Below are 20,493 nucleotides of genomic sequence, written 5' to 3' on the forward strand. Positions count from 1 at the left end.
ACAACAGATTGTAGATCAAAAAAAAAGTTAAAACTAAACTCGCAAAAAATTCCGTAAACCTCACTCACACAAAAATAACATTAAAATTACAGTAAAAGCAACATTTGAACTATTAATTAAAATTGTCAATCTTTCAGAACTGTTTAATTGTTCGATTTTAGCTGAGGTAATTTATAACGGCGAGGTAATGTAAATCATGGGAAAATAATATAAAAAAACTTCGTGACATAAGTAACATAAACCCAACCAACGTAAAACAATTTAACTTTCTACCCCTTACCTACCTTTCACAGTCCTCTCGGTTCATGCAGGCGGCAAAATTCTGTACCAGCCAGTGCAAAACCACGACAACGGTCACCCCGAAGTGTTATGGCCGTACAATGCTGACGTTCGCTAAACGACTGCTCCAGTGGGGTCATACTGCGTCTGCCAAAATCATCACCAAACCGGGAAACACTACGCCGACCGGAATCCAAAACGGTGGAACTGGTAGATCGTTCCCTAGTGACACTTTTTCTACGTTGCATCGAGCCATGATCATACGCTACATCAGCTTCTTCATCACTTTCCTCTACGGGACGAGATTGTCCATTCGTAGCACTATTTTGAGTTGGAATCTGTTTTCTTTGTGTTGTCGCCGCTGCCGTTGAAGAGGCACGCAATTCGAGAAACTTTTTAACCGAGCGTGTCAATAAATCTACCACAGCTACACATCCCAATCCAACCGTTAACCGCAACATATCTGGTTCGAAAAATTCCAACAATCCACCAATTAAATTCCCTGGCACAGCGACAATAAATAGAACGCGCAACAATTGATCCGCACCGACAAACGCAAGACAGATCATACCCAGCAAAAGGTAGCCAAAGTGCAACAAGATTACATTCAGCTTCGGGAGAATGTTTTCACTGCCACCGATTTTTTCAACCAACCACGCTAAATGGCGATTAAAATCTTGCTGCAGCGTTCGGAGCGATTCAAGCATATTGGCAACGGTGGCGTTAATGCGTTGTACCTGTTCCAGCGTGTACCGGTACTGGTCCTCTACCGCACGATGATGCTGCGTAAAGTGAACTTCAGTTTCTTCAATTTTTTCCGCTATTTTAGCCGCATTCGCTTGCAGTCGTTCCAGATCGGTTAGAAGCGAGTCGTGATTCACTCTACTTTGCTTCGACTGTACCTCCAGCTGGGCCACACTATCATCGATACGTTTGCGTAGATCGGTCAGCAGCATAGCGACCTCTTGCTGACCAGCCTTTATGAGACCCTTTTCGCGCACCAAGTCACGATAGTTTGACTCTACCTTGGCGCGGTGCACCTCGGATAGCTTCATTATATCGCCCTGCTGATGCATTATACGCTCGTTGTTGCCTTCCATCTCGTCAACCACTTGTTTCGTGATGGTTTGCAACTTTTGCTGACTGTCTGCCAGTTCGTCCATCAGCCGTACCTGTTCGTGGGCCGTACTCATAAGCTTATTAACCGTCAACTCAGTAAGTCCACGGAACTGTTCGTGCCGTACGCTGGCACACACCGCCTTCGCACGGTTCGTTATCAGATGGTACGCATTCCACGTGTCCGGATTCATACGCTCGGTACACTGGCTGAGCGACATTTCGTCGGTGCAGGGATAAACTGGACGACCTTCCGAATCGGACTGACAGTTGAGTAGCCACACGGAAAGTTTCCCCATCTGTTCGGCGTTTAGCTCGTGGCAGGATTTTTTCAGCTTCAAAATAATACGATGATGGCACATGTCCAGTTTGGAAAGGTTCATACCGATCCATTTGGAAGCTTCTCGTATAAAGCTTTCCTCACCATCCGTTAGCTCGTACGGTACGGAAGGGAAAGAATCCAATGTCGTTGAAGCATCGCCTGTAAGGTGAAACTTTGCAATGAAATCTAATTTTCTAATCGTTTATTTCATTACACAAATGTACCATTCTCTTCTGTGGGCCATATATATTCAAGGAACGAAGCGTTTGCTGGATGGAACGCTGCAACCAGTAGTAAAAGCGTGATGAAAGCAGCACTGCAATTTTAAAAAATAGTTAATTAATACTTTTCAACTAAAAACGGGAATAGAATTTACCTTTTACTATTCACAAACATGCTGCTAACACTGATCTCTTCGGTAGGGAAAAGATTTTTCGCGCACAAATGACCCCAAGGTTGAAATTTATTTTTGTACACCGAATGATGATCACCCCCACTGAGCTGGCTTCAGCTCTTTTGCACAAACAGAAAAACTAACGCATTGATAACATTATAACACGTTACTTGTAAAACAAAAGTTAAACTTTTCGTTACTTAATCTAATGACTTTAAATCATTGTACAATAAACCAAAACTAGTAATTAAATAAAACTGAAAATAACTTGCGCGCGAGTATCGTAATCGGAGGGAAAGTAAATAAACAAAACGTCATCGCTTGTTGTGACAACCTTTTCGCCCACTTGTCGTTTTTCGCCACATTTCGCCCGATTCAAAAATGAGCGGGAAAGATACGTTAAAAGCCGCATGCTACTTGGCACGTTTTTCAATCGAGTTAACTCTATTGCTTCAGTTCAATTCCACTAAAAGATAACCCAATGGTTTCGGTATACTGATGTTGGCCAAATTTTATTTTTCCGTTTGTTAGACGCTAATCGTTACGCTCAAACCGTAGGTAAAATCTAGTTCATAAAAAACAAAAACACAAACTTACACACGCCATATGGTAACAAAAAACTACTGCTGTGCAGAGACAATATAAAATGCATTCTCTTCCGAAGATTGTACTAAAACAACGTTTCACTAATGTTATCACTTCATCTGGGATGAATCCGATGTTCACCTACACTTTGTTGTAACGTTTATCGCGGGTTCTCGCTTCTAAAACACTGGAATAAAAGCCTGACATTATGGAAGCGTGGCTTATAAAATATTCTGTGCCGTTTTGTCCTGTTTTTTTTTGTTGCTTCTGTTAATTTGCAAAACAAAACACAGATGGAGGCGCTAGTATTTGTTGGCTTCACCGTTGTCGCTACTTCATCGCACTCGTTCTATTAGAAAAAAATACTGTTTCTGCGTAAACACGCGGAGTATACAATAGGAGAGCATTTGCTTTATGGCGGGCGCACGGATACCAGCTGCCGTGTTTCACCTGGGTGGTTTCGTAGGATAACTATCGCTCTATTAGTGTGTGCAGTGCTCCAGCTATCCGTTGCGTTAGCTGGCAGTAGAAAGGTACATTATTTCGAGGCATTTTTTTCAATGATGGCATATTCGTCGCTCTACAAATCTACAGGCTTGGAAACCCACGGGCGGGAAGGGAGATGGGGGAAGATGCATTCATTCCTCCGCCACAAGCTCGGTCACTTTGCTTTGTGCGTTGATACGTTTGTCGTACGTGAAGCAAGCGTCATTGACATGCTGGTTAAATATATCCGGGAAGTCCGCATACAGATGATGACTAGCATTATCGATTATCTGCAACGGACACGAAGGTAATAATGTTAGCGAATGTGTGTGGGGAGATAAATTTGATTGCCACATCGAGAGTGTACTACCTTAACTTGCACGAAACAGCCCGCGCGCTTTTCCTTCGTCACTTCTCCTGCTTCAAAGTCGATCCAAGATTCGGATCCGTAAATGAATGTCATGGGTATGGTGGGATCGATTTGGTCGATTCGCTTCAACATCGGGTTGATAGGCCAGCCGAAGTTTTTCTGTATCGCACAGAAACCACTTTCACCACTGGGGAAAAAAGAGGATCAAATGAGGTAAAAGCTCGTTCCAAACTGTGTCCTTTGCCGCCGAATCACTTACGATGGTTTCTGAGCATTGACCAGATGAAGATAGTCGGCCACAACCCGTTCGTCTGGAACGATTCCTTCGAACCGTGATGTAATATCTGTCCGCCGACGGCTCAAAAGCCAAGCCGCAGTTGGACCGGCCATACGTACGACCGTCAGTGGGTAAAAATTCATCTTCCGTGCCGTTCGATACAGGATTCTTATCCAGTACTTTCGCTTAATTCTCGGTGGTGTCTCCATGAAGCCCCATGGATCAGCTAAAATCAATCCGGCCACTCTAATCAGAGCGAAATCGCAAAAAAAAAACAATCTAATTAGTAGCAGCAAATATACTTCACGCTGTTCGCGAACACCTACCGTTGTGGATGCGTAATGGCGTAACTGCAGGCCAGATAACCGCCCATCGAATGTCCCAGGATGTACATACGCTCCAAACCCATCGCTACCCGCCAAGCTTCGATCGATGACACAAATTGTCGTTCCGCCGCGATCGGATCCGCATCATACTTCGGGTGCGAGCTTCGCCCAAAGCCCAGTATATCGATGGCGTACATAGGCCGATGTTCTGCAATCGCGTCAAGATTTAGTACCCACAGTCCAACACCTGCCCCGAGACCGTGCAGCAACAGGACGGGAATATTTTCCGACTCTCGGTTCAGTGCCACCGTCCGTATCTTATCGTTCGTCCCGACACATTGACCTACTTCCACGAAGATACTTTCAAAGGGTTTTCGAAGGGCTGTCCATCGCGCGTACAGTGTGACAAGGAGGCGTCGCAAATAGCATGAAAAGAAAAGACATCATTATGAGCAAGTTGCATAGATTTAGCCCTCCGCCTGAGGGAAGGACAACAAGTAGGCGAGCGCTAAACACTGATGAAGAAACTTGTTTGCACAGTAAACAAAACAACAGTTTCTTGCGCGAGCGCACCATCCCTTCCACAGGTAGTTGCTTCGCGGGGTTCTACAAACTATGTGCTACCAACCTGACAGTAGCGTTTCCTCCACTTCTTCGAGTTTGGCACTGGAGTAGCGGGTCCATTTGTGCAACAGTCTACGGGAAAAGAAGGGAGGGCCGGAGAAGAAGGAAGATCATCAATGAAATCACCTGCTTGCTTCCAGATGCATCCATCAAACGTGACTCACCTCTGCTCCGAACGCTTGTCCTCGCATGCTTCGTATGATTTCGATGGTACTTTTCTTGTTCGCGTCATGGTTCTCTTTGCAAAACACGCAGCTGCTGCTGTTGCTACTATTGTCAAAAAATATTCTGAAACTCGCTCTGCCTAACCAGAAAATAATGCACCAACAGCACACCAAATGTTTCGCTTTTCACTGCTAAACTACCGACGAAATACTGATACGAAGCAGCGCGCGCGAGCACTACCACAGCGTTGCTTATCGCATTGGGCGACTTTTTGTGCGTTAATTTTTCTATACAACACTTTGCGACAAGCAAACGCGACGAACAACACCCGTACGCGACCAACCAAATGCTGTTCTATGCTGTTGCCCTTCTTCGTCGGATCAGCATAGCTACACACCGGTTGAAGGTGATACGATGCGATGGCCTGCAATGGAAGTAATGGCGAACGAGAATGAGATAATTTGCCGTTCGGCTCGTTACCGCGCTGCACCGCGTTTCTTTCCCCGCAGACGAACCCGATGGGCCTAATTGTTAATCCGTGCCGTGTCTGACGGATCGTCGTTTTCGTGATTTTTCTTACCAGCAACACCAAAGGCAACAACCTTGGACACTACTCCAATAAACATGGTCAAGCACTGAGGGAAGTCTGCTGGTCGCGATTGTGTAAAATTTAATTTTTAAAATCACGTACGCAGCCTAAATAAATCCGGTGCCATGAATATGAAAACAATTGATAATTTCAGTACAAAAAAACACGCAAACTGGCAACATTTATCAAAAAAAGATTCTGTTTTAATATGCAGAACATCTTTTCAATATGTTTATCATATTTTCGAATCAAAATATACTACAGCGACAAAGTTTCTGTCTCTAGTGGATTACGCTCCGATGCACCCATCACTACAGCGAATTGTCAAATGTAGAACGTAAACATTCGTCAACGTCAAATCATTTGTTATCGTCGTGACACAACCAGAAGAAAACACACAGTAGAATGTTAAACAAGCAAGGAAAAATGTGCTCCACAAATGTGTTTCTATACAGTTCCCAGTAGTTAAAGATCCTCAAACGCTTCACCAAATTCAAACCCACTAATAAAGCTACCCAGAGGGCAAAGGAACGAGCGGCAAGCCATCGAACATATTAGCTCCTGCTAGGACAGGAACGGAAATGATAACAACAAAATACTTCTTTCTGCTTATATTGATTACTGCTGGTTTTGCGTTCATTCTACTGTATCATTGGTTCTCGACAAAGGTCATTCTTGCTGATAAGCAGCTAACCATTCATCTTGCAGAAGGTAAGTTTGGAGCTTATTAAAAATCTACCATTGATAAGTGATAGCGACCACTGTTGTGCACACCCGGGCAGGAAACAATGAGCAACTGATACACAGCAACATCAATCATTGGCAAACGGCCACGGCGAAGGTGGACGACAGCACTACTTATCGGAACTATGATGAACAATTTGTGATAATTTACAACCGGGTGCCGAAGACTGGCAGTACCAGCTTCGTTAATCTTACGTATGATCTATGCAAGAAGAATGCATTCCACGTGCTGCACATTAACATTACCGCCAACATGCACGTACTGTCGCTACCTAATCAGGTAAGAATTGCCCGAAACCCGCCAACATTAGCATTGAACGCAAATCTTATTAATCGAATTTATTTTCTTTCTTGTTCAGCTCAAGTTTGTGCGCAACATAACCGCTTGGGACAGTATGAAACCTGCCTTCTACCATGGACACATGGCTTTCTTAGACTTTTCAAAGTAATTTACTGCAGCTATCTACCACTAAAAAGAGAACAAATTAAATACATTCGCCTCCTCCGTTTTGTTTCAGATTTGGTATGCCATCGAAACCGCTGTACATAAATCTCATCCGCCAACCGCTCGATCGGCTGGTTTCCTACTACTACTTCCTACGCTACGGCGATGACTATCGGCCCTATCTGGTGCGACACCGGGCCGGCGATACGATGACGTTCGACGAGTGCGTCGCCAGACAGAAGCCCGACTGTGATCCTATGAACATGTGGCTTCAGATACCGTTCTTTTGCGGGCACCATGCGGAATGCTGGAACCCGGGCAGTAGCTGGGCGCTCGAGCAAGCGAAGCGCAATCTCGTCAACGAGTACTTTCTGGTCGGACTAACCGAGGAGATGGACGAGTTTATCGAGCTGCTGGAGCTTTCGCTTCCCCGCCTGTACAAAGGTGCGGTATCACACTTTCAAAAGTCTAACAAATCGCACCTGCGCAAAACGAAGTCCAAGGTGGAGCCAGCGGCCGAAACGGTAGCCAAAATTAAGGAATCGTCCGTGTGGCAGATGGAAAACGAGCTGTACGAGTTTGCGCGCGATCAGTTCCATTTCGTGCAGAAGAAGCTCCGCACACCAGGCAGGAACGTGATGCAGGATTTTATGTACGAGAAAATTAAACCAAATCCAAACGGCGCCGCCAAGAACTGATATAGGAATCGGGATCCCCGCAAGGTGAAATCTCCCAAACGGCGTCGGGAGAAGACATGAGCGGGACCCACAAAGAGCAAATCGACGAATGCATGATGCCGCTGATGCTTGTGATACGGGTGGAACGAATGTCCTGTATGTATGTGTATGAGAGAGAGAGCGAGCGATAATGTATGTGGTAACGTGCGTGTCCTTTAGGTGTATGTGATTAGTGTTAGCGCAAAAAAAAAGACACGGAGAAGAAACAGAAGCTCATATACAATCTGCAGTTCGAAATAGGCTAAAAAATTGTTGATTAATTGTAATTTCTTTTTTCCCTTAGCTGCAGCTTCTCACAGCGCTAAGCGAAGTTAAGGTTCATCATATTTCTTTTCTCACTCACTACGAACTACGAACTGATCGATCCTGAAACTCACTTGTATTGTAGTCGTTGTTGTAGCGATGTGCTTAAGCATTTCAAATAAGCGTAAGGATTATTTTTATTTTAGTCAATTCTCACAGCTGCATCGTTTCTCTTCATCGATCAGTTCATTTTATCGCAACCATGCTCATCGTACTGCAAAAGACAACAACTTAACTCATTCCTAGTACCAAGAACAGTTTCCTACTAAAGCAAAAAAAAAGAAAAGAAAACACAACCGTTCGGATGATTAGAAGCGTCTCTTCAATCACAGCGAGTATAAAAAAGACGTATTGCGACAGTTTTGATAGTAAAACAGCTTACCTACATAAGAATTAGGCAATTAATAATGACATAACCAAAACGCAAGACGCATACAATAACTAAATGAATAAAAGAAATATTTTTATTAAGCACTAAATGCAATCCTACGCGAATCCGTGCGATGTTTTCTTCTGAGTTCCGTCCCTAGAGGAACGATACAACTAAACCGAGGAAATTAGCACCACAATTTTTTTTAACCACAATTTTTTTTTGTTTCTCTGCCATTGTTTCTTCACGCTTGTTCCGTGTCAGAATGGTCACCGATTACACCGAAACCTTTTGTCTGGCCCCATCTAATAAAAGGGGTGGCGTTACTATTGCTCAGGTGTAATTAACTTTCTATCTCATTTGCTGAACTTTGTTGATTGCCGCTTTTTTTTTTGTTGAACCAACAGACCAGAAGTCAATCGTTCGCTCATTTGCTGCATGCAAGAGAACGTGCCGTTTTTTTTTTTAAATGTCTACTTAGGGAGGCAGTTAAGATGAACCGTGTCCGGGTTTGTAGGTAGGTACACGATGGTAAAGCTCATCATTCTCAGGAAAACAAATGGCCGTTAATATACGCACATTCACTACACCATCAGCTCAGCTTTTACACGCCACTGTTTTGCACCGTTTCGTTTCCGCGTTCGCGCAAAGTACCTTGTGCAAGTGGGTGAACTGTTGCGCGCCACGGGTGCATCTGATTAACCTAAAATTAATGATAACATCCTACCCCACTGTACTTTGTACGGGCATTGCGGAAAATCACTGGTACTGCTGTATACGTGTGGCGGCAATCGAAACACTTCAAAACACGTTCAACAACAGGCTTGATAGATTATTAAAATAAAATTTTAGTGAAAAAAGCATACAAATGTTCATTGCAAATATCGCTCCTGGCTGATAATGCTTTGTTTGAAATACCTGTTTTCAACTCTTTGGACGATCTGTAGCTGATGTACTTAAATCCGTCTGTAAGATCACGTCAGAATTTGAATGATGCTTAATGGGATTAACACAAAGTAGTGAAGAAGTTCAAAGGACAGGAAATGCCAGCTATAACGTACACTAAAACATCCGTTAGTCCTCTACATTGATACAAGGGCTTGATACATTGATTCTAGTGGCGATCGCAAATAGTAGCGCCATTTTGTAACGGCAGCTGTGATATGGACTATCTTTGTCGTTATGGATCTGAGCTGTTTCATGTAAGCGATACACTGGAAAGAAGGTGGTCTCGCTGCAAAAGAAAGACATTATACGGTTTTTCTCTACCGACTGAATTGAAACCTTCCGCATTGCATCGGGTCAGCGTTGATTTTGTTTGTCCAAAAAAGGAAACCATCCTCCGTCCATTAGCACAATTGTTCACAGACGAACTTCCGTTTCTCACAGCAAATACTACTGCACTGTACTCTTATCCGCCCCGATAATGTTGCGTGCATGATGAAGCTTTTTCTTCCCACCGAAGTACCCGCGTAATGTTACGATGAACCATTGCGTGAAACAAAACGCACTGAGGTGCCCGTAATAATCTCAGTTGCGAGCTGTGAGCTTTTATTTCAGCTACCTCAACCGGTAATGGCAGTCAATTATGAATCAAACAATGATTACACAATTGATCTTCGTGTAATTGAGCGAATTTTTATGGGTGGGGAATAAAAGTAGCGCCTTAAACACCATCTCAATCGCGCAGCATCTTCACGTGCGTTTGGAAAGATTTAACCTTGGGTCGCCAAGCACCAACCACAACACAACAACCGACGCAGTACGATGGGATCGTCGTATGTCGCACTGATGTTTGCCATACACTTAGGTATGTTTTTAAACTCAACAAATCTACACATCGCTAACTAGCTAAGGAGAAGAACGGGTACCAGCTGGGCTACAGTTTGCTTGCACTGCAACATAAGCAATGAGCACCGTTTGTACGTAGTACGATTTGGCAACAGATTGCCACCTCCGGCATCATGACGATCGGTACAAAAACCGGGCGACCGACTCCCGTCAACCGCTTGTACGTCATAAATATGGAATCTTTGTACCGGGGTTTTGGTGTCCCTCACAAGCCGCTCGCTATGTTTCACCCCGAACTCTCGTCTACTGACGTGGGGGGAGCCTACTGGGTACGTGCGCCAGAGAGCAGAAGGGGTTACAAGAAATTTGAATACCACAAGAGGTTAAACACCGCGGTGTGCTGGTTGGTTGCGAATGGTTCACGGAACCTTTTCACCAGTAGAAGTAACATATCGGTCGTGGAAGGTAGCTGAACACGGTAGCTGCTTTCGTTAAACTTCTATCCACGTGTGATCGTGTCGCGAAAGACAAGAAAAAAGGTACCTTTGCGTACACGGGTGATTTAAGGCAGCGGTTTTACTTTAAGGGTAGTCACGAACCATTAACAGATACTAACGTTTTTGGAGGAAAACGATTGCAAAATGTAAGCAGCGGGTAGAATCATTTTTCGACGCGAGTTAATTGGGAAAAAACGGTGGCCAAAACAACCCACTCATTGTAGTAGTTGAAAGTTGCGTTTCGTGATTTTTCGTCATTGTCGGTTTTAGAAATTTTGAAACTTTTGCCAGTGCCGGTTTTGGAAGTGATTAGTGACAAAAGGGTCTACAGCATTTAACTGTGTCGCAAGAAAAACGTTCATGTCAAGGGACTGATGATGAAATGCTTTGTGTGTACTGCCTTTTAATTAATTCACCCTGGAGGATAAAGAAATGATTCATTTCAACGTTTCATTCTAATGTGTTCTAATGCACAAATCTCAATACAAATACTATTTCCATATTTTAACACTTACCCCACTAAGGATGGTAACAAAAGTGCAGTTTGAAAGTGTACTTAGCTTTAATGAAACACATCACTACTGTACCGTTATGAATTGGCCTATTGCACGCCCTCTATCGTGTGTGTGCCGCACTGTAGATTAAAGCAAAAAGGGAGGTGAGTGAACGCAGTAAAAAAGTGCATCTCCCGTTCGGAATCGCACAGTTCTATTTTCGCGCCGTGCTGCATTTTTCTGCATGCACATTATCAAGCCCGGCCTTTGTTTCCCCGTTTTGCCTCCGGAACGGCACGGATGGGGTTTAGTGGGTCTGTGTGAAGGGAGGGAGGAAGTGCACAATCTCGGAGTCAAAGTGCCAATAGGGCGTCGAGAGTGCGATGAATAAGTGACTGTGGCTACAGCACACAAAGGCCTGCCCCATCGACCGGCAATCATCAGCAGCGACCCGGGGCAGCAGCTGCTCTTCTAGAAGCGTTCACGCATTTCACGCGCACTACACTCACTTCCGTCTTCCGAAACGCAAACCGATACGGCAACCTCTACAAAATGAACGGAGTGTGCAAGTGTTATATATCGGAACACCACCAGTACCGGCAGCTTCAGTTGCAATCTCATACTCTGACCATCCGCTAGTGCTTAATACGTGTTCTTGCTTTCGTACCATCCTGAAACGGTATCGGTAGGTTATTGTCGAGTTTATCGTCGAGTTTGCGTGCAATAGTGATTGGTGTGGAAATTCTTACCCAAAATACAAGTGACACTTGCATGGTACCGAAGTTCCCCAGAATAAGCGTTAGTCAGCTGTTAGACATCCCACCATCCATAACTACGCCGGTGTGCTTTTGCGCAGAAGAACACGTGCTCGTGTTCCCTTTCGCTAACTGTCAGTATAAAACCGTTGCCAACGGCAACCAATCTGCTGCGGTTGCGTACGATCCCTGTCATAACAGACTGTTGCCATAACAGATGCGTCATCGATTGGAAATCCACCAGAAACTCGCCCACGAATCATATGTTTTCTCCCCAGGGCCCCAATCATTCGCCCAGCGAGAAGATGTGCAGAACGATTTTGCGTCAATAGTTTGTCAACTCAAAGTGCCGCATCTCACATCTCCACGGTGGATGTGACGTGAATTTACGCAATGTGATTCTACAAACACGTGGTGCGTGTGTGTGTCTGTGGCTAATGATGGATTTAGAGACAATTTTAAACAAATCATTTCTTAAGTGATTTATCGCTCAACTATAATTCTTAGTATCGCATGTCCGCATGCATTTATCGTTCCTGCGTGTATTCCCCGTTCGTAAACGGGATAGGAGACTTATTCCATGCGATTAAAGTGCGATGTATTGCTGCTAGTGTACGAAAGCTAGAAGATATGCAAATTGTGCGGCGTGGCACAGTTGAGGAATCACCAAACATACGTCACCGTGCTCACTTCGCCTAATGTCCTCAGTGTGTGCTAAATCGTGAAGTTATACGGCCCGATAAATAGATTCATCAGTTTAAGGGTGACTAGCGAATGATCCAGTCCGGACACACCCGAACAGCAAGAAACAGATAACTTCGATAGTGATAACAACGTCTAAGTACGCCCCGAACGGCATTCTAAATAACTGTGAAGGACAGAAAGGCGGCCCGGTGGTGCATGTGATAAACGGCGCCGGTCCACACGGCCGGACCGGGTTCAAATCCCATCCGGACCGTCCCCCCATAGCAAGGACTAACTATCCGGCTACGTGTTAAAAATAAGTCTAGTAAGCCAGAAATGGCCGGCGTGACCTGTAAGGTCGTTAAGGCCAAGAAGAAGAAGACAGAAACTCTCCCCGCGCTATGTAAAGTGTATTCCGAATGCAATTGGTTTACAAGACCATATGTGTGCGTGTGTGCCATTTTTGCAGCTGGAAATTAATTGACCAGAACTGTTGTGCAAAACGATCTACAGTACGGACCACTTTATTGGTGACTCTCTTGCTTATTAATTCATCTGTGTCCAAAGGGACTTTTCTGTGCGTTTGTGTGAATGGGTTTATTCTAGTGAAGTAATTGAACCGTTCTCTTTACAGTGGATTAATTCGCAAGAGTTCCCTAGCAATTCCCGGACTTATCATGATGGGGTGATCGCTATAAATATTGCAGTGGACATTGTACGATGACCTGCCGTTCTAATGCCGGAAATACGCTTATTTTCACTTACTTTGCAGCGACGACCAACGACCTGTACGATCGACCTAAGCTAAAGCCGAGCGTGTGCGATCGCGTTTTGTTTGCCAGACGGCACACCTTAAGGTGCAACTTCCAAAGCAACCAAAACGAACGCCAAACAGTGCCAGCCCATATCTTATCCTCCCCTAGGAACGCGTAACGCACGGTAAGTTTTTACATCAGAAATACCGGTACCATTAGAGGTCAGTACAAAACAACAACAAAAAAACCCACTACTTTGCATGGGTACTGTTATTAGAACGGCTTCGAACGTGGTAGCACAAATCATAGCTTCCCAGCGATATGACGACAGACGTCCGGATGTGTTGTGTCATAGCAACCTTTGATCCATGTGTGTGCGCGCGCGCGCGCGATCGACCGCGCCGAGATCGACAGTTGACAAAAGGTGATACCGGTCGATACACCGGTCGAGAGATGATAGTAGTCGCCGTATACTAATCGAGGGAACACCTTTGGAAGTATAGAACAACACTCGGAACGGATCACCATTTCCACGCCGTTCGATTACCTCACAGTGACACGGGAATTAAGCGGCAATAGAAGTGCTTACTGCCGGTTTAATAATATGGCGTGCGACGTTGTGATGTTGACGTTTTGCTAGTGTGCACGCGACTCGGCCATGTGTGTCACGCAAAATGTGCGATCTTGCTCTCTATCCTGGTTTGCGATCGTGTTCCAGGCTCTCTTCGATGCTTGAGAAGAAGCGGTTCTATTTTGCTCGACTCCCACACTATAGTTCGCAGCGGGACGTCTGACAGGTTCGCGGCGATCTTGTGCTTCAACTGCACTGCACAGGCAGCTGCAAATCATCGGCGTTTGCTCGCCATGGATCGATGAATTTTTCATTAACCAGTTTGCCTTTCGGTGCGCGGGGGATTGTTTGTTTCCCCCCGGTTGCTTTCCTCACACGTTCGTGCACAAGATGCACTATTGACTTCCTGCATTGCGGGAACTACGAAGCTTGCAGCAATATATGGAAAACGGACTAGCATCCAGAATCAGTTAAAAAGCAGTTTGTCGGAAGAATGAACTCGGAACTCATGCTCGAACCCGCTTGAAGGTCGCTCTGAAATTGCGCAAAACTATGTTCTGAACTGAAAGTAGAAAACGAAACAGAAAAACGCGAACATCATTTGCTTTGTTTCACGATATGAAGCAACTTCCGCTTCAAGTTTGGAGGAGGACCGGTTGTCCCACTTACAACTTCCAGTGATAAAAGGCACGCGATAAAAATGTTGTTTTTTTCAACGAGAAACAACAAACAAATGAACAAATGAATAGATCATTAAACAATTAACGTTTAGTAACTCCATTACAACTAATGTAATATACATTTAAAAGCGGATACGCGTGCGCATCGATGTGTGAAATTGTTGTATGTTTTTGTACACTTATATCGCATCAATTCGGTTACAATTATTTCACACCTCGTTCAAACATTAAGCTGTAAATCCATCTAAATTGACGCAACGGCGTCGTAAGCAAACGGTTCAGATGGTCGCTCACAGGCAGGCGATAAAATTGACGCTTTTTAAACCCAACCCAACCAACCGTGCAAACGTTTGCTTCCTTTTCGGATTAGTATTAATGTATTATCGCATTTTTGTTTTCTACATCGTGACTAGTAACAGTTTTAAGATAATTTAATTTCGAAAGCATTCCTTTGCATAAAGTTGAGTGATTGAATTTTACCAGATCATTGGCGATCACATATCGTACACCCGCGCGGGTTGACGTTAATACTGTTAAGAAAACATTAAATTTGCATGATTTGCATGATTTGCACATTGTTTGCGTCTGGCACCAAACGTTAAACGCGGTAGCGTGATTCATTTGCGCGCGCGTACACACGTGAGGATCATCTCGAGTGACGCGGCATGCTCACCCAAGCGCGACCGGCCATGATCTTTGGGTCAGTTTTACTACCGCAGACGCGCAACCACTCTTTTTCGCCCTTACCCTGGAAAGCTTTATCCTGGACATGTTTGATTTTTTTTCCCCCCTTCTTTCGCACTCTCTCTTTGTGCCCTTCCCCGATTGTAACCTTGCGCACAAAGTGGACGATCATCATTTACAGGGAAGGGTAAACTCGGACGCCTTTTTTCTCGTTGCGTTTCGTACTCCCAGTCTGAAGCGTACCTACTTTCCGTTTCCAAATGCAATCTCAATCAATGCCACACAGTGAATGAACTTTGTTGGGAATCAAAACCATCCCAAAACTGCAACCTTCCTTAGGGCAAGAGAATGCAACATTTACACTACTTCGCAATCGTAGTACGATCACCATCACAATCGTACCGACATGATCGTTCCTTCCCAAAAAACCAACCCAAAGGAGATGGGGCTGATGCAATGGGAGGGTAAAGCATTGCTACAAACTGCATGTCTACCACCCTGGTGCATCGTACTTTACGCATCATGTACACTGTTTACCCGCGGCCGTCGTCTACCACCTTCGCCAATCCTCACCCTTTTGCGCTAAACCGCTACACACAGACGCGAATTGTGCGAATATCGACGATCTCCGGTTCGGTTCGGGCCGGTGTGCGGCAACAGGTGAGCTCAGAATTTTTATATAGCGGCTTCATCGATCAGCACTTCTCGCTAGTTGCCGAGAAACGGTCGCGAGTGTCGGTAACGACACGCTGTCATTAGTGCCGTGCTTCCTTGGATTGTGCAGTGGTGTGGTGGATATATTGCTTGATTGGCAAATGTTAGTACCTACAACAAGTCGGGTGCTTTTGAAAGTGAATACGTGGGATATAACTGCACCAAGTAAACGATCGTGATCTTGTGATGTTTTGGAAAAAAAGGTTTTACTATTTAAAAGGTGGCTTAGAAACCGTTGTCGATGGCTGACTTTAGTTGCGTTTTCAATGTGGAATAAGCGTTTAGTTCAATCGCCCACCATCGTGTATAAGAATACGTTTTGTTGTCCACAAACCATCTCCAAATGGTTTTCCATCCCTAAGGAAGATTAAATGTTTGAACTTTTGTACGAAACACGCAAGAGACCTAAAACATATGGACCAAAAAATGGATAAGAACTCACCCTTACCATGTGTGCCTTTGAAACTTATCCCACCATACAGGTTGCGGTGCATTTTTCTCACCTTGCGTGCGTACTCGGCAAGCACTGGCAACTTCTAAATCACCCCAAAGGGGTAATGTTACACTTTCCATCCACCTTCAGCGCGGCCAGTGAGCTTGAGTTTCCCTTCCATTCGAAATCGCCAATAGACGCCACGAGAACGGTCAAGGATTGCTGGGTTGGCTGATCGGCTGACAGAACTGTGGTGGGCCTTTTCCACCCTTCTTTATATGATGCACCCGGCGAAAGGTGTGCCAAACGCAGCAACCGATCTGCAACTGTTTGGGTGTGCATTAGTGGCTTATTGAGTGGAATGATTTTGTTATTAAATTCAGTGACCTACTCCTTATGATATTTGCAAAGGTGGCACCACCGAACTGGTGAAAATGAAACGTTAAAAGTTAATGCTTTTTCAGCAACGTTCTCGATATCAAGTAGGATCATCAATAGAACACAGAGTTGTTCTATTGTTTGCTCTCGGTTTTTGAGCGTGCAGCGAACTTACATGATTGATATTACATTCCTAAAAACAATACCACCAGGATATCCGATATTCCAGCTTAGTAACAACGTTAACTTACGCAAATCTATCGGAATGTGTTCCAAACGGGCAAATGCCTGTGCACAAATTGCTACCCCTTATCCATCCCCGTTCACTTTACGAAGATAAACAACAAGCGGTTGTACTAATTAAACCAAACGCTGATACTGATACGGTTCCCGTGGGTATCCCTAACACTAAGAACACTTTTTTTCTCTTTACGTAAGATCATCGTTCGAAGCTGCTTGTGCGATCATCAAACACGGACAGATAATTTGCGATCGACAAAGCTAATAATGAAGATGGGAAAAAGATTGATCGAAGTACAGTTCGTACCAGCGTCATGAGAACTTTGCTCCATTGCTGTACTTTGGTGCTGATAACGATCGAACCGCTTCGGGTTAAGCATGTCGACAATCGGGTAGGTGATCGACAACAACACGGCTAATTGCAGGCAAACATGATTCGTTGTGCTAACTATCAGCAGCCTCAAGGCGCTCCAGCTCACGCAACTGCATCTTGTCCGTTAGAGGTTCAAGGGTGATTCCGGGGCTTCCGTCATTTAGCGGTACGGTAGCACAACAAAACCAATTAGCACCTGATTTAGTTGCTTAAAATGGAGGCTTGATTCCATTGTTGGCCCCCGAAAAAAAGCATGGCATTTTTTAGCTGCAAAATATCAATTATATTGAAAGGTCACGAAGACAATTACCATGATCACAGCAAGAAGATCACGTTTACTTTGTGTAGCAAAAAAAAAATCCCAAATGATAAATTGAGTTACACGTTTTTATGTTATGTATATTCAATATCGTACGTCTAACATCCCCAGCACAATAATAAGTTAAAAACAATAATTCCTGATTGCTGACCCTGAAAGATATTTTCCTTTTCATCAACATGAGTAAGTAATACAGATGCCGGCATTCTGACCAATTCCACTACATTGCGCTTAATAGAATGTTCTCCAACAAGTAAACAGAAAACGTAATTAAAATATTTCAACTTCTTCCATCTCTTCAGGGGTACCGACGATGCTATCGGACGTGGAGGAGCTGCCTTCGGTGCAGCTGGGCGACTATGTGCTCCGGTTTGAGCTGGAAGATCTGACGCCGTTCGGCAAGGAAGTGGCCAAGAATGAGCTACGCGAAACGCCCGAAATTCGTACCGCCGCCATCGAGGAGCTGCGCACATTGCTCAAAGGTAAGCGTCTGGAAACCTTGATGATCTCATTGCCGCGGGCTACGTATGTGCCCTTGAGGATGAAATGCGCGTTTCCCATCAATCATGCGCAGCTAAATACATTAGAAGCAAAGCTTAATTAAATCCGTCACCGTCGGGTTGATGGGTTAGGTATAAAAAGGCATAAATCCCATCAAGTCCATCAAATCGGTATTCTCCCAAAGGAAGATTTCTACGTTAAATTGCTTTGCATGAATACAGTTTCGTTACATGAGTTGGCACAAAATAACATGAGTTTCGTTGGGTTTTCAAGGTGTTAATTGAAACTATCAACAACTTAAACGATCATTGAGAGTCATGTTTGAAGGTATTGAAAATATTATAAAATGCTTCAATTTACCGTGGGTTATCATCATCAAAAATATGAAGAAAACAAAAACTTTAAAACGAATAAAACCATATCTTTAAGACCCAATTGAAGTCTGCAGCTAACATGCACATACAGCCATCAAATTACCACGGGTACAACCCCGCACTGTTTGCGGTTCAATCGAAAACGATCGTTCGTCATGCACTGCGATCATGGTGGATTTTTTTTATTCCATCTCTTACAAGTAGGATGAATGGCATATTGCTGGTGGATGATTACTTTTGCGGGTACTGAACGATTCATCTAATCTCTCGCAAAGCAAAATATTCCATACATCTTTCTATAGACTTCTCGTACCATTACACCAACCTAGTTAGCTTGATCGCTGATCGTACACATCATGACGAAACATTCAACGATAATTTGTACATACAGTGGACGATCGGACGATGACTAACCAGAAATGAAATTACTCAATACGATCACAAAACGATCGTCAGCGAAGAGAGCTTTGACCATGGTTCCACAAAACTATTAATAATTACATAGCACCCATTCTATGAGCCTTCTAGTATAAAATTAAATTAAATATTTTCCCCCAATTTCCTATCTTAGATGTTGAAGATTTGGTGGTGCCGCTAGACAACGATGATTGGATGATCCGGTTCCTTCGTCCGTGCAAGTTCTATGCAAAAAGCGCCTGTGAGCTGGTGAGTATGAGGCTATGAAGCAAGAATACCAAGTGTTTCCTCTTTTGATAACATTGATTTAACTTTTCTTTTGATACTCTGCTCCAGATTCAACGGTACTATCAGTTCAAGGTAAAACACTGGGACATGTACAATGAACTGATGCCTTCGAAGGAGGCCAACATCTTCAAGCAGAACATCCTGGCCGTGTTTCCGAACCGTGATCAGCTCGGACGCCGTGTGCTGCTACTAGAGCTGGGCAAAAGCTGGAAGCACAAGGAGGTTACACTGGACGAAGTGTTCAAGGGATGCGTACTGTTCCTGGAGGCGGCCATGCTAGAGCCGGAAACGCAGGTCCATGGTGCCGTTGTGATCTTCGACATGGATGGACTGACGCTGCAACAGGCTTGGCAATTTACGCCACCGTTCGCCAAGCGAATTGTCGACTGGCTTCAGGATGCGGTACCGCTGCGTATCAAGGGTATCCACATCATTAATCAGCCAAAGATCTTTAACATGGTGTTCGCATTGTTCAAGCCGATCCTGCGTGAGAAGCTGCGCAATCGTATCATCTTTCACGGTACCGATCGTGAGTCGCTGTACAAGCACATCTCGAAGGAGTGTCTACCGGCCGTCTACGGTGGTACGGTAGATGCGCCACGGGTACAGGGCGAACAGTGGTACGAATTGTTGCTCAAGTGCGACAACGAGTACAAGGAGATCAACAACTATGGTTACACCAAGCAGCTGGAGGAGCAACGCAATAAGAAGAACAAGAAAAAATGATGATATATCATTAGGGGGTGCAAAAGATGGCCTGGTCTACGCCGGCATACCGAAGGTGAAAGTTCGGATCAGTACACTTACATCGTGAACTTTGGGCCTGGTTTAAAGGCGCCAGCATGCGCCATGTGATGCTCACATATATTCCATTAATAACTACAAAGATCTACCACCAAGCACTTATAAGCTACTAATGAACGATTCTGCCCCAAATTCTCCGATAGGTTTTAGTCCACATCGCGCAAATGTTACGCCATGGTTTCGGGATACACAAAAAGCGCAAGGACCACGCACACAAAACACACTGGAAGCACACAACACACACGCGTTAGCTTAGCTAGCAATCCTTTTTTACTAGATAGAACGTTGGGTATGTCACCGACACGATAGTGAGCAGAATTAACTAAACAGAACGAACCAGGGGTGTGATAATGATTTTCCTTCTAAAACACGCGTGATAGCCGTAATAACTTAATAACGGCAGAGCTTATTCCGTTTGCTTGTACAGTCCTTTGCAGCTTTATTCTTCTTTCTTTAAGAATGGTTCATAGACTGTTGTGAAGTAGGTAAACTTAGGATAAATTATCTTCTTTTTAACATATCTTTAAGTATTGCGGTTTAGAGAAGTTGAACAAATAAAATATACGAAAGGAGCTGCCTTATTCTTGACTAATTTCTTTCATCAACATA

At 44.3% G+C, this 20,493-nt stretch overlaps 4 protein-coding genes across 7 annotated transcripts; 2 read left to right on the forward strand and 2 right to left on the reverse strand.

The window, feature by feature from the left end:
* Window positions 1–39: 39 nt before the first annotated feature.
* Window positions 40–2,502, reverse strand: LOC125762169 (protein brambleberry-like). Its single transcript, XM_049424001.1, has 3 exons — window positions 2,094–2,502; window positions 1,942–2,033; window positions 40–1,876 (listed from the first exon to the last, which is right to left on the reverse strand). Exons 1-3 carry the CDS (start codon window positions 2,111–2,113, stop codon window positions 288–290), a joined length of 1,701 nt encoding a protein of 566 aa, XP_049279958.1. The 5' UTR covers window positions 2,114–2,502; the 3' UTR covers window positions 40–287.
* A 94-nt stretch (window positions 2,503–2,596) lies between these two features.
* On the reverse strand, window positions 2,597–5,595 carry LOC125762185 ((Lyso)-N-acylphosphatidylethanolamine lipase-like). Of its 3 annotated transcripts, none has more exons than XM_049424028.1 (7): window positions 5,525–5,595; window positions 4,944–5,368; window positions 4,784–4,851; window positions 4,156–4,537; window positions 3,812–4,075; window positions 3,553–3,739; window positions 2,597–3,472 (listed from the first exon to the last, which is right to left on the reverse strand). In XM_049424028.1, exons 2-7 carry the CDS (start codon window positions 5,009–5,011, stop codon window positions 3,335–3,337), a joined length of 1,107 nt encoding a protein of 368 aa, XP_049279985.1. In that variant the 5' UTR covers window positions 5,012–5,368; window positions 5,525–5,595; the 3' UTR covers window positions 2,597–3,334. The 3 variants fall into 3 exon arrangements, with proteins under 3 accessions (XP_049279985.1, XP_049279987.1, XP_049279986.1); XM_049424030.1 differs by having other exon boundaries at window positions 5,460–5,575; XM_049424029.1 differs by lacking the exon at window positions 5,525–5,595 and having other exon boundaries at window positions 4,944–5,504.
* A 179-nt stretch (window positions 5,596–5,774) lies between these two features.
* Window positions 5,775–8,241, forward strand: LOC125762188 (heparin sulfate O-sulfotransferase). The gene is made up of 4 exons (XM_049424034.1): window positions 5,775–6,244; window positions 6,316–6,557; window positions 6,637–6,722; window positions 6,796–8,241. The coding sequence occupies exons 1-4, from the start codon at window positions 6,115–6,117 to the stop codon at window positions 7,418–7,420; spliced, it is 1,083 nt and encodes a 360-aa protein (XP_049279991.1). The 5' UTR covers window positions 5,775–6,114; the 3' UTR covers window positions 7,421–8,241.
* A 3,142-nt stretch (window positions 8,242–11,383) lies between these two features.
* Window positions 11,384–20,465, forward strand: LOC125762191 (alpha-tocopherol transfer protein-like). Of its 2 annotated transcripts, none has more exons than XM_049424038.1 (5): window positions 11,384–11,599; window positions 13,126–13,292; window positions 17,803–17,982; window positions 18,947–19,041; window positions 19,129–20,465. In XM_049424038.1, exons 3-5 carry the CDS (start codon window positions 17,814–17,816, stop codon window positions 19,804–19,806), a joined length of 942 nt encoding a protein of 313 aa, XP_049279995.1. In that variant the 5' UTR covers window positions 11,384–11,599; window positions 13,126–13,292; window positions 17,803–17,813; the 3' UTR covers window positions 19,807–20,465. The 2 variants fall into 2 exon arrangements, with proteins under 2 accessions (XP_049279995.1, XP_049279994.1); XM_049424037.1 differs by lacking the exons at window positions 11,384–11,599; window positions 13,126–13,292 and adding exons at window positions 14,990–15,860; window positions 17,612–17,683.
* The last annotated feature ends 28 nt before the right edge of the window (window positions 20,466–20,493 follow it).

The sequence above is a fragment of the Anopheles funestus genome, chromosome 2RL (genome assembly GCF_943734845.2).
Source record: "Anopheles funestus chromosome 2RL, idAnoFuneDA-416_04, whole genome shotgun sequence".
Lineage (NCBI taxonomy): Eukaryota > Metazoa > Arthropoda > Insecta > Diptera > Culicidae > Anopheles > Anopheles funestus.

Bases quoted from the DNA above. Each gene is read 5' to 3' on its own strand.
- LOC125762188 (XM_049424034.1), top strand. From the start codon at position 6,115: ATGATAACAACAAAATACTTCTTTCTGCTTATATTGATTACTGCTGGT. The intron at 6,245-6,315 runs GTAAGTTTGGAG...ACACCCGGGCAG, and splicing joins AACCATTCATCTTGCAGAAG to GAAACAATGAGCAACTGATA. The intron at 6,558-6,636 runs GTAAGAATTGCC...TTTCTTGTTCAG, and splicing joins TACTGTCGCTACCTAATCAG to CTCAAGTTTGTGCGCAACAT.
- LOC125762185 (XM_049424028.1), bottom strand. From the start codon at position 5,011: ATGACGCGAACAAGAAAAGTACCATCGAAATCATACGAAGCATGCGAG. The intron at 4,538-4,783 runs GTTGGTAGCACA...CGCGATGGACAG, and splicing joins GGAGGAAACGCTACTGTCAG to CCCTTCGAAAACCCTTTGAA. The intron at 3,740-3,811 runs GTAAGTGATTCG...TTTTTTCCCCAG, and splicing joins GTCAATGCTCAGAAACCATC to TGGTGAAAGTGGTTTCTGTG.
- LOC125762191 (XM_049424037.1), top strand. The intron at 17,983-18,946 runs GTAAGCGTCTGG...TTCCTATCTTAG, and splicing joins GCTGCGCACATTGCTCAAAG to ATGTTGAAGATTTGGTGGTG. The intron at 19,042-19,128 runs GTGAGTATGAGG...ACTCTGCTCCAG, and splicing joins CAAAAAGCGCCTGTGAGCTG to ATTCAACGGTACTATCAGTT.
- LOC125762169 (XM_049424001.1), bottom strand. From the start codon at position 2,113: ATGTTTGTGAATAGTAAAAG. The intron at 2,034-2,093 runs GTAAATTCTATT...TTAAAATTGCAG, and splicing joins ATGTTTGTGAATAGTAAAAG to TGCTGCTTTCATCACGCTTT. The intron at 1,877-1,941 runs GTACATTTGTGT...TTCACCTTACAG, and splicing joins ATGGCCCACAGAAGAGAATG to GCGATGCTTCAACGACATTG.